This window comes from Leptodactylus fuscus, chromosome 2 (assembly GCF_031893055.1).
Source record: "Leptodactylus fuscus isolate aLepFus1 chromosome 2, aLepFus1.hap2, whole genome shotgun sequence".
Taxonomy (NCBI): Eukaryota; Metazoa; Chordata; class Amphibia; order Anura; family Leptodactylidae; genus Leptodactylus; species Leptodactylus fuscus.
This window is the reverse complement of record NC_134266.1, coordinates 102,205,839-102,217,901: the sequence shown is the minus strand read 5'-3', so window position 1 is coordinate 102,217,901 and position 12,063 is coordinate 102,205,839. Positions and strand designations below refer to the sequence as shown.

Sequence of the window (12,063 nt, the reverse complement as noted above, 5' to 3'; positions counted from 1 at the left end):
CTACTGCTTAAAGCAGTAGACACCCGGCGGCTATGGCGGCCGCCCGGCTCCCGGGCGGTCGCCATAGTTACAGACCCGACATGCGCCGTACTATTACGGCGCATGTCGGGAAGGGCTTAACATATGCCCTTGGAGCTTTCCTGCCATATACGATAAACATAGATGTAACACACAGTGTGAAAATAGCAGTGACTGACTGCTCATTTGCTGCAAAAACATAATTTTTCTCAAAAAACTTGACATAGGAACCCTATGTTTTCGGGGGTTTCTAACTTTTTTTTTTGTAATCAACTAGTGGACAATATGACAATGTCCCAAAAATAAAATGCTGTAAAAATATTAAAAAGCCATGCTTAACTCAACAATTACACTCCATTTCTCACAATCCCCATGGCTCCTTCCAATCTCTTCTCGTTTCCTGGTCCCATCTGCCCACTTAGCCAATCACTGGCTACATCAGTGACCTTAGGAAAAGTTCACACGGAGTATTTTGGTCAGGATTTTGAGGACGTATCCACCTCAAAATCCTGACCAAAAAGACAGCCTCCATTGAAATCAATGGGAGCCACTCAAGCGAGATGCTCATTCTTCAGGCTCTTTTGCCTCGCGATTTGGCCTGAAGACACTCCCTCCTCCAGACTAGGCCCATTCATTTGGGCCTAATCCGGAGCGGAGTGCGCGGCTCATCCATTCAAATTTCATGTGTCAAATGAAACAGGAAAGCATAGACTAGTGAGGTACCTCAGAAGCATTGGAACAGGATGGTTGAGGGATCATAACATGAGTATGACTTATTTTTAAATGTTACTGTAAAATGTGGAGCCTGTTTTAAAAAAAAATATTGTTTAGACAGCTCCTTACACTCTGTGACCAAAATACTGAATTGCAGGATGACTCATCACTTACTTTGGAAATATGAAGAAATATATTACTTTGTGAACAGACCCTATGTTTGGTGTAGAAATAACAATACATTTAAGGCTAAGGCCACACGGAGTGAGCCACAGCCAAAAAATGTGTAAGGTTTTATCCTACAGCATTTTTCACAGAAATTCTGCAGAGTAGAAAAATCCAGCGTTTGCGTAGGTATAACTAATATGCTACCATTCACAAAAATGCAAGTGTTTTTTTTAAATTGCAGCATTTACACTGCTGATTATTTTATGTAATGTGTGGATGCTAGGGCCCCACGGGACATACCGCAACAATAAAGAAGGAAAAATAAGAAAACACAACTAAAGGCAAAAAAGTTTTAGATGATAATCCAAAAAAATTAATATAGAACATGGACAATGGAATCATCATATGTAAAAAAAAATGATTTATTTGAAAATTAAAAAACATTGATGCAACACAGTGCAGAGACATAAACATATACATATAAGGGGACCACAGTGCGTAGCCGCTGCAGTTTTTGCCGCAACTCTTTATTGTTGCACAGAGACATAAACATATACATATAAGGGGACCAATGCTACCTGTCAAAGAACAATTGACAGGTAATTGAAAAAATATAAATATGTAACAAAAATGTAATCCAGCAATGGAGTATGGTGATAAATGATAGCCTTTAGCAGAGAGATCAACTTAAGTGAGTGTTTATATGTAGTGAAGTCATAGTGACAGCTTTCATATGGGAGTTAATGTAGTTAGCTCTGCATAAGGACAAGTGTAAAAAATACTGTGGATGCTGGAAAACAGTGAAGTAAATGAAATCAGATCATAAAGGATAGTACATACCACGATAAGAATGCGCCCCGACACACATTTCGCCTTAAAGGGATTCTACCACTAAAACACTTTTTTTTCTAGTTACCACGTCGGAATAGCCTTTAAAAAGGCTATTCGTCTCTTACCTGTGTAAGTGCTCTCCGCCGCGCCGTTCGTTCAAAATACCAGTTTGTACCGGTATGCTAATGAGTTCTCTCGCAGCGATGGGGGCGTCCCCATTGCAGCTCGAAAACTCACCGCAGCGCCGCCTCTCTGGTCTTCGGGGTCCTCCCCTTGCTTCTTCAGCGTACTGTCGGACGCCTGCGCAGTACGCTCTGTTCGACGAAGATTGCCGAACGTACTGTGCATGCGCGAAATTGCGATCCCAGCCATAGTGCGGGCACCGAACTTTTGCGCATGCGCAGTACGTTCGGCAATCTTCGCCGAACAGAGAGCATACTGCACAGGCGTCCGACAGACGCTGAAGAGGCAAGGGGAGGACACCGAAGACCGGAGAGGCGGCGCTGCGGTGAGTTTTCGAGCTGCAATGGGGACGCCCCCATCGCTGCTCCTGCGATGGGGACACCCCCATCGCTGCGAGAGAACTCATTAGCATACCGGTACAAACCGGTATTTTGAACGAACGGCGCGGCGGAGAGCACTTCCACAGGTAAGAGACGAATAGCCTTTTTAAAGGCTATTCCGACGTGGTAACTAGAAAAAAAAGTGTTTTAGTGGTAGAATCCCTTTAAAGGCTTCGCCAGGGGTCCCCTGACGAAGCCTTTACGGCGAAACGCGCGTCGGGGTGCTTTCGTATCATGGTATGTACTATCCTTTATGATCTGATTTCATTTACTTCACTGTTTTCCAGCACCCACAGTATTTTTTACACTTGTCCTTATGCAGAGCTAACTACATTAACTCCCATATGAAATCTGTCACTATTTATCACCATACTCTATTGCTGGATTACATTTTTGTTACATATTTATATTTTTTCAATTACCACGTATGTTCTTTGACAGGTAGCATTGGTCCCCTTATATGTATATGTTTATGTCTCTGCGCAACAATAAAGAGTTGCGGCAAAAACCGCGGCGGCTACGCACTGTGGTTCTTCCCGCGGTGCTTTAAAAAGAAAGTTCACAGAGTTTTCCTCTGCGGACTTTCTGTTACAATTATACCTATGGGGATACCGCTGGCATTTCTGTAGGTATTATTTGACTGTGCCGGTTTTGAAAATCACGGCATGTCTGCACGGCGGTTTTTACTGCAAAGTGGGCTAAGGATTCGCTAGAATCCCATCCACTTTGGTCATACTGTAAAAACGCCATGATTTTTCCCGCAGCTTTTCCGCTGCGGGCAAATCGCGGCATTTCCATCCCGTGGGTCCCCAGCCTTAGGCTGAGGCCCCACGTTGCAGAACAGCAGCTTTTATTTATTTATTTATTTTTTTTATTGCAGAGGTGGTCACGGTTTTTTGAGCTGAAGGCAAGAATGGCTATAAAGGGAATGGTAAATCTATAGGAAGCTCTTATAGTTGTACCTTTGTTCAATCCACTCCTGTCTTTGGCTCCAAAAACTGCAACCAAATCTGCCACAAAAAAGTTGTGGTTCCACAACATGGGGCTTCAGCCATAAGGCTAAGGCCCTACGGGGCATCCCGCAACAAAAAAGCGCTATGGGAAAAACCACTGTGCCAACGGATCGTTGGTCTTCCCACAGCACTTTACACAGAAAGTTTGCAGAGTTTGCCTCTGCAGACTTTCTGTTACAATTATATCTATGGGGAAACCGCCGACGTTTCTGTAGATATAATTGGCATGCTGCGATTTACAAAACCGCACCAGTTTTGGAAATCACGGCGTGTCCGCACTGCAGTTTTTACTGCAAAATGGGCATGGAATTAACTAGGATCCCATTCACTTTGCCCTGACTGTAAAACGACGTGATTTCTCCGCTGCAGGCAAATTGCGGTGTCTATGCCACATGCGGCCCCAACCTAAAGGGTTTTTTCAGAATAGGTCATCAATTAACTCTAGAGACACAGGGTAGTTTAAGCATGAAGGTTTGTCAATTTTTTTGTCATATTTTTTTCATATCTTCCATCTTTTAACTTTCAAAATTCTATTGTTTTGATACATTTTATTTTTAATGGTGTTCACTTTGTAATGGATATTAGTTTTAAATTCTACTAAATAAATCGTCACTTTTCAAAAGTAAACGATTTGCCTGGGGACACTGTATTTTGACATCCATAAGTTTTTTACCATTTTGTTGAGGGCAGTTTCTTTGCAGAGTAAGTTGTATTTTTGACTAGTGCCATTCTTTGGAATTTACCGGTAACATTTTTTTTTTATCACTTTTTGATGCAATTTCTGGCAGAAGCAAGATGATCAAAACACATTAATTTCTACATAATTAGGGTCAGTGCACACAGAGTTTTTTGGCACTGATTTTGACGCTGAATCCGCCTCAAAAATTAGGCTCCAAAAAAAGCCTCCCAACAGAGTTCTATTGGGAGGCTGATTTTGAGGCAGATTCCGCATCAAAATCAGTGCCAAAAAACTCTGTGTGCACTGACACTTTTTTTTTTTTTTTTTAAATTGTGCAGCGTTTTTCGTTTTTATTTAACTTTTCAGTATTTACTGTCTTTAATTTTTTTTCTTTCCCAAGTGGACTCTTGATTCCCTGTACAATATATTGCAATACCTCAGTATTGAAGTACATTGACATTTGCTCCCTATGGAAAAGGCAGCCAGGATGCTGTTGACTGGCCCCCTGCAACCGCTTGAACCCAGGATCTCACTGTGGAAGACCCCCAAGGTTCTTCAATTGATGAATTAAAAAGTCCTATAATATTCTTTTCTATTAATTCACCTTTAGAGCCCCATGTTGCGTAAACACAGCATTTTACAGTTCCTGCAAAACACATTGCGGGAAAATACATGCAAGCGGACATGAATGTCAATACACGCAAGCGGACATGAAACCGGCGGTTTCCCTATTATGTGCACAAAGTCCACAGAGGTTTTCTGCAAAAAAATGTTGCGGGAAAAACCACAATGCATTGAGATACAGTTTTTTCAGCATCACTTTTTGCTACGGTCCATTACAGGGGTCTTAGACTTAAAGGGATCCTATCATTTAAATCCTTTTTTTTCTAGATTTTTTTTCTAATCAGATTTTATTGGTAGAATCCCTTTAAATAAAGGATAAGATTAAGAAATCATGACCACTTTCATCCACAGCGACTCTAATCCACATGGACTCTAATAATAGCGCTCTATAGAAGTAAATGGATGTGGACATGTCGCAATAGCCTTAAGAAAGGCTATTCATCTCCTACTTTTATCAGTCTCCCCCGGCCCGCCGTTCGGTAGAAATACAGTTTTTTACCGGTATGCAAATGAGTTCTCTCGCAGCACTGGGGGCGGGCCTCAGCACTCAAACAGCACTGGGGGTGTCCCCAATGCTGCGAGAGAACTCTCTTCAGCGACGCCTCCATCATCTGCAACAACCACCTCTTCATCTTCTTTTTCTGGCTGCGGTCAGACTTGTGCGCCTGCGCAGTTGGCTCTGGCATCGGGACCCAGGCAAAGCCAAGTGCAGCGTCCGGCAATTTTTTTGGAGGCCGCTTACGCGCGCATGCACAGTACGCTCCTGTTCTCCATAGAACTACAGGAGCGTACTGCGCATGCTCGCATAGCGGCCTCCAAAAAAATGGCCGCCGGCCAGCCTGTGCACTCAGCTCTTGCCTACGTCCCAATGGCAGAGTCGACTGCACAGGCGCTGGAGTGTGACCCCAGCCGGAAGAAGACGGCAGAAGAGGCGGTTGCTGTTGAAGATGGAGGCGTCGCTGGAGAGACTTCTCTGTCAGCATTGAGGACGCCCCCAGTGCTGTTTGAGCACTGGGACCCGCCCACAGTGCTGTGAGAGAACTCTTTTGCATACTAGTAAAAACCGGTATTTCTACCAAACAGCAGGCCAGAGGCAACTGATAAAGGTAGGAGACGAATAGCCTTTCTTAAGGCTATTCCGACGTGTCAACTAGAAAAAAAAGTGTTTAAATGATAGGATCCCTTTAAAGAGGACCTTTCACAACCTCCATTGTCTAGCTCTTTATATCAATTATTAGGTGATGCTAAACTGATTCTGGCACAGCTTGAATTTTATTCTCTAGCCCCCACTGTTCCCGATCAACTGATGCTGTTAGTTTTAGTGTCTCACATGCTACTTAGTACTGTCAGGAGGCAGAGTCAGGCAGGAGTAGGCAAGGCGTGTGAGCTTTGACACTGGCTGGCTCTCATTGAAGCTCTGAATCAAACCCCCTTGCTTAAAATAGTTCATCAGGTATCAAAGCTAACTACACTTGTTTCTTGGAAAGGTGGGAACTAAAGAAAAAAAAATTCCAAATGCATTGGAATCAGTGGAGTGGCGGCTATTAACAGATGCTAAAAACTTGAATTGATAGTAGTAAAAGGTCCTCTTTAAAATGTAGGAAAAAGTGGTTTAGTAGGTTCAGTGAACTACATTTTTATAACTCAACATAAATCTTACATAAGAGTCAAATCTCAGAAAGCAACATTGCAATGCAAACCAACATAAAGGTACTGCAAAACATTGGCTTAAAAACAAAAAACACACACATGCAATCATGAAATGTTTACACCACTAAGGGCTTGTTCACATCTGCGCCCGGGGTCTCCGCTTTCAGGTTTCCGTTTCCTGCCCGAAACTAGGCAGGAGACTGAAACCTGCAGTCAGTTTTCAAACCCATTCATTTGAATGGGTTTGAAAATTGCCCGTCCGTGAGCGCCGGTGAACGTTTTATGCTCTCTGCGGAGAAACCGTTTTTTAAAACCAAACACAGAGTCGGACATGCAGGATTCTATGTCCGGTTTTTTAAAAAAACGGTTCCGCCGCGGAGAGCATAAAACGCTCATCGGAACTCACGGTCGGACTCGGCATGACAGGTTTCTGTCTTCTGCAGAAACTGAAAGCCGAGACCCGAACGCTGGTGTGAACCCAGCGTAACAAACCACAGATGATGTGTACACCACTAAGGACCCTTTCACACGAGGAAAAATTGTTGCTGTTTATGGCGCCAAATTTACCTCGCGTAAAAAAAAAACATCCCATTGATTTCAATGGGTGCTGCTCACTTTTTTCTATTCACGAAATTTACTGCGCAGCAAAATTTACCACACGGTAAATTCCGCATGTAGAAAAAAAGCAAGCAGCACCCAGTAAAATCAATGGAATGCTTTTTTTTACGCGCAGTAAATTCGGCGCCATAAGCAGCGCCATTTACCCTGTGTGAAAGGGCCCTAAGGGTCCATTCACAAAGATTTTTTTGGCGAGGATTTTGGCGCTGAATCCGTGTCAAAATCCACATGAAAAAAATGCCTCCCCATAGAGTTCTATTACTGAGTTCACACAGGGTTTTTTAGTCAGGATTTTGACGTGGAATCCACGTCAAAAATCTGAACAAAAAAACGCCTTGCACTGAAATCAATGGAAGCCGGTTATTTCCTTTTTTCTGCGTGATTTGTTCCTGCTCGTGGAAAAAAGAAGCAACATGCCCCTTCTTCAGGCAGACTCCGCGGCTGATTCAGCTGCGGACGTCCGCCTCACGACACCTCCCTCCTGACTAGGCCTATTCATTTGGGCCTAATCCGGAGCAGAATGCCGCAACTGCATGCCAAGGCACTGAGGCCATCTGAACAGGCGGATTCTGCCTGCAAAAACCAACGCAGTCAATGGAAGGCGGAAAAACCACGTGGAATTGGCAAAAACCACGTGGAAAAACCACTAGCGGTTTTATCAAGGTCCATACACAGTGCTGGAGGAAAAACTATTTCTTAATTCCTGAAGCGGATTTTCTGCTCGCCAAAATCCTCACCAAAAAAATCCATGTGTATGGACCCTAACATTTAAAGGGGTTGCCCAGTTCACTTAAATCGTTGGCCTATCCCTAGGATAGATCATTATAAAGAGATCTGTGGGGGTCCAACATCTGCTTTCCCTTAAAGAGGACCTTTCATGTCCTCAGGCACATGCGGTTATATATACCACTAGAATGCCAACAGTGTGCTGAATTCAGCTTTCCTGTTATGTGCCCCAGGCCTGGCGATATCATCGTATGACAGTACAGGACTATGAACGAGTACTCTTGGGGGGGAAAGGCGTTCCTCATAGCCCAGCTAAACTGTCAGGAACACCCTTCTGACAGTTTTCAGACATCAGTAAAGCCACCAATATCTCCAGTCCCGGGGCACATGACAGAAAAGCCGAGAGTGTGCACGGTCAGCTTTCTAGCAGTATATAAAACCGCATGGGCCTGAGGACATGAAAAGTCCTCTTTAAAGGAAGTCAGTCACCAGGGTGAATCATATTAAACCAACAACAGTTAGATAGGTCTGGTTCATCTGAATGCAATACTCTTTGCCTCTGTTGTAAAGATATTCATTTATTTCAGTATCTGCACCAACGGCGTCTCCACTGCTCCAAACTGCTTCATTGCACACTACCAGGTAAGACTTTAGTATAACTCCTTGGACCCAAAAAAGGGATGGGGGAAGCTCGGCGTATTAAAGCAGTGTGGGGCACAGTAGTTTGGAGTGAAGAAGCTGAACCAATATTTCAAACTACATTTTCAAGGGGGAAAAAGCATTACATTCAAATGAGTCAGACGTATCTAAGGCTACATATGAACATCATTGAAAACATCCATGAAAAATGAGCTTTCTTCATGGTCATTTTGCAACCAATGGGTTGCCCATTTTCAACCCACATACATTATAGTATTAGGCCAGTTTTACTAGCCTGATTCTACTTGGAGCAAGTATCAGACGGATATACACCCCATAACGCAGCTCAACTTAAATAGGCAAAATGCTAATTGGGGAGGTGAAAAAAAAAAAAATCATAATCTTACTCCCTGATACTCCAGAGACCTCCCAACGCAGTCCGGTCTAGCTGGTCCTGCATCTTATCAAAGTGAAACTGTTCACGAACTGTGACGTCACAGATCACTTCTGCTGAAGCCTCTGACTGGCCTCAGCAGGGCTCATACTTCTGCCATACGTCAACACTGGACCAAGAGGACTGTACCATGAAGGGAGGCACCAGAGCATTAGAGAAAAGTGAGTATAATTTTTTTCACACTGTGCGGTAAAAATCGGTGCGGTTTTGGAAATTGCAGCATGTCAATTAGATCTACCAAAACACCAGCGGTTTTAGAGATAGAGATCTATATATATATATATATATATATATATATACACATATACATAGATATATTTATAACAGCAACCCCATGGAGGAAAACTCCACAAACTTTCTGTTTAAACCGCTGCAGGAAGACCTGTGATGCGTTTATTGCTGCGGGACATCCCTTGGGGCTTTAGGGTGCTGCAAAAATACGCGCGTTAAAAAAAAAAAAAAGAAAGCATTGAACTCAATGGCTAACTACATTTTACACGTGTATTTTTACACAAAATGAGCGGAGCGTTATGTCGTGTGAAGGCAACCTTAGCCTTCAGGTCTTAAACTCACTACCATGACCTAAAGTCTTTGAAAAAATGGTCATCTAGTTCATTGAAGGGCTTATTCACACAACAGCAACACAACAACATAAACGCCTATAGGTCTATTCACTTGTCTATTTCTGGGTCTGTCAAAATGGACATGTACGTTTTTTTGAAAACTGTTTTTATACCCATAAACATCATAACATAACAACATAAGCTGTTTTATACACAAGATAAGCTGTTTTATACCCATAAACATCCATGGGTTTTAAAACAGCAATGTAATTGTCATTTGAATAAGCTCTAACCAAACTCCAAATATCAGTTCAGTTGAGCTAAGCGGTGTTTGAGCCAATAAATTCAGCTAATACAGGGACCAAGTTTCCTGGCCATAGCTGCATGAAACAGTCTTCATAAATGTATTAATTAACAACAGAGTGTTATGATATGGACTTGTCAAAGGGGTGTGATTCTACACAGTCAACACTAATTGGGCAGTGTCTGTGTTTAGGAAAACACTTCCTACTGCTAATGCCCAGCGATCAACAGATTCATTTATAAATATAGTATTAATAATAACCAAAGAATTGTACAATTGGAAAGTCTTATTAATATCTATTAAATCTGTCATGACGCCCAATTTGGAGTCCACCTACAGACTTATGTTATAGAATATTTACAGACTAATCATTATATTTTGCTCTTACCCAACATCTGACTGAAGAGAAGCTGCTCCAAATCACCAAGAACAGTCACCACTAATTCTGGATCAACTTTGAGAAATGTCTTCTTGTCATCAGAAGGTTCTTTGGCAGAATCTTCTGCTGAAGTGCCACCAGTGGTGGTTGTGTCTGATGTTTTGCTGAGTGGTTTGACCTCTGCATATGGACCACGAGGAATGCGGCTAGGTGTCCTGGGTTGAAGAAGGGAGTGTTCTGAGCGAGATAGCGCCCTAGACATGGCTGGAGATGCTGGGCCCACAGTATGGTTCCTTGGAGGCGTCACTGCAGATAGGTCATCACACCAGTCTGGGCCACATAAACGTAATTTCTTCTCAGCATCCGTCAACACAGAAAGATTGGTAAGAGACCGCTGGCGTCTAAGAGGTGCTCCAGGTAGACGAGACTCATGGGCTGTACTTGAGGGGCCACGAAAAACACGCAGCTCTGCAGAGCGGCCTGGACCCACCCCTGAGGGTGGCTTCACTTTCCTCTGCATCATTCCACCTCCCTTTCCTGAAGAAAGGGAATGCAAGAAGGAAAAAAATTAAAAGGGTGGCATATATGTCTTTAGGATTGTACACCCAGAGAGAGAGAGAGAGAGAGCAAATGACAGGCTGGCACACCAATGGCCTAAGCTAAATGAGAAATGAAGCTGCAATGAAAAAAGGACATAGGCAAGATGGAGAAAGCCTGTACGGGAAAATGAACAGAAAATGGTGGAGAGGGCTGTAGTATTAATAGCAGAAAGATACAGTAGGTGGAAAGGAAAAAAATAGATAACAAGCAAATCTACAGCAGACGCTAGACCGACAGGATGGGTGACGACAGCGAGAAACACTGATGGAGGTTATGAAAGGAATGCACGGCCCAAGCACGGGCGCCTCCGCTACGACTGACGCCCAGTCTGTTCCGACCGCAATTGGAAGGACAGCATACCCCCTCTTTGGTCCTAACGGTGCCGGAGCTGAGGGCACTCCCTCCGCTTTCTCTTTCCTCTACGTCCCCAAGGATGCTGAGCGAAAAGGAGGAGGGAAGTAAAGGGGGAGAGAGGAAGCGTCAGAAAGGAGGAGGGAGAGAAAGAGATAGACGAAGAAAGAGGAGGAGTGACTGCAAAGGAGAGGGTTTGATCTGAGGGAGAAGTACTGGCAGAGGCTATGTAAGCTGGACGGAAGGAGTAGAGCGATAGAAAGCAGGAGGGGTTATTAGAACTGATGCAGCATTGTGCGGGACATTGGCTCTTTGTATATTAGATAACATAGCTTTGTACATCCAAGTTCACACACACTGTATCACGCGATAAATGATTCCTGGAGTCAGTCACATGATAAAACAAGGGTTGGGTTGGCATTCTCTTAATTCCAGTCCTATTCCAAGTGGTCCTCCTCACACCTTCACCTTTTTTGGTATTTTTCGCTGTGGCTCTGTCTGTTACATACGGCCGTACTCTCAAGGGTCAGATTTGTGATGACAATCGTGTCGCCAACCCTGCTCTGTCCTCGCAGCTCATGGAGGATCCAACACCTCATTGTTTACGCTATTCGAATGTAGCCCCCCAGAGGACGAAGCAGGTATAGCAGTCTCGCCCAAATTCTTGCGCATGGAGGACAGCTGCAGAGATTTTACGTATTTCCGACGCATTTTCCAATACAACTGCACGTTTTAAGCTTAATATGTTAAAAAAAAGTTCTGGCTTACGCTGTGAATAACCCGCTCTTTTTTTCTACATGTTCTAGGTTGAAGATTCTGTTTAATAACTACAGTAGACTGATAGCATGGTTCTCCCAGCTGAGTCTGAAAGGCCGGGCATTCTCTGCAGAGTAGGAAGACTAGGCTTAACCCCTTAAAGCCTGGATGCACCTTCTTCTCCTTCTCACCAATGCCTGTGCAGTGAAAAATGAAGAAACATTTCACGTGTATCTATCATGCTGATGGCTTCTTCCTGGCACCAAACCACAAAGAAACTATTTAGTCTGATTCTGCTGCCATACTCTCTTCCATCTGGCCTCAGCATCTTGCCAGTTTATGACTGCAGCATGAGACTACACTGGTTTGTTTCTAGTTTCCTAGTTTCAATGTTGTTTCAAAGTGGTATTTCC

At 43.5% G+C, this 12,063-nt stretch overlaps 1 protein-coding gene across 1 annotated transcript in view; it reads right to left on the bottom strand.

Annotated features, from left to right (window-relative positions):
• The window catches only part of NAV1 (neuron navigator 1), a 173,581-nt gene extending 162,482 nt beyond the window's left edge, over positions 1-11,099 (bottom strand). The window contains exons 1-2 of the mRNA XM_075264238.1: positions 10,904-11,099; positions 9,953-10,480 (exon numbers count right to left, since the gene is read on the bottom strand). Coding sequence (XP_075120339.1) covers positions 9,953-10,466 — 514 coding nt within the window. The 5' untranslated portion in view covers positions 10,467-10,480; positions 10,904-11,099. The remainder of the gene's footprint in view (positions 1-9,952; positions 10,481-10,903) is intronic.
• Positions 11,100-12,063: the final 964 nt, after the last annotated feature.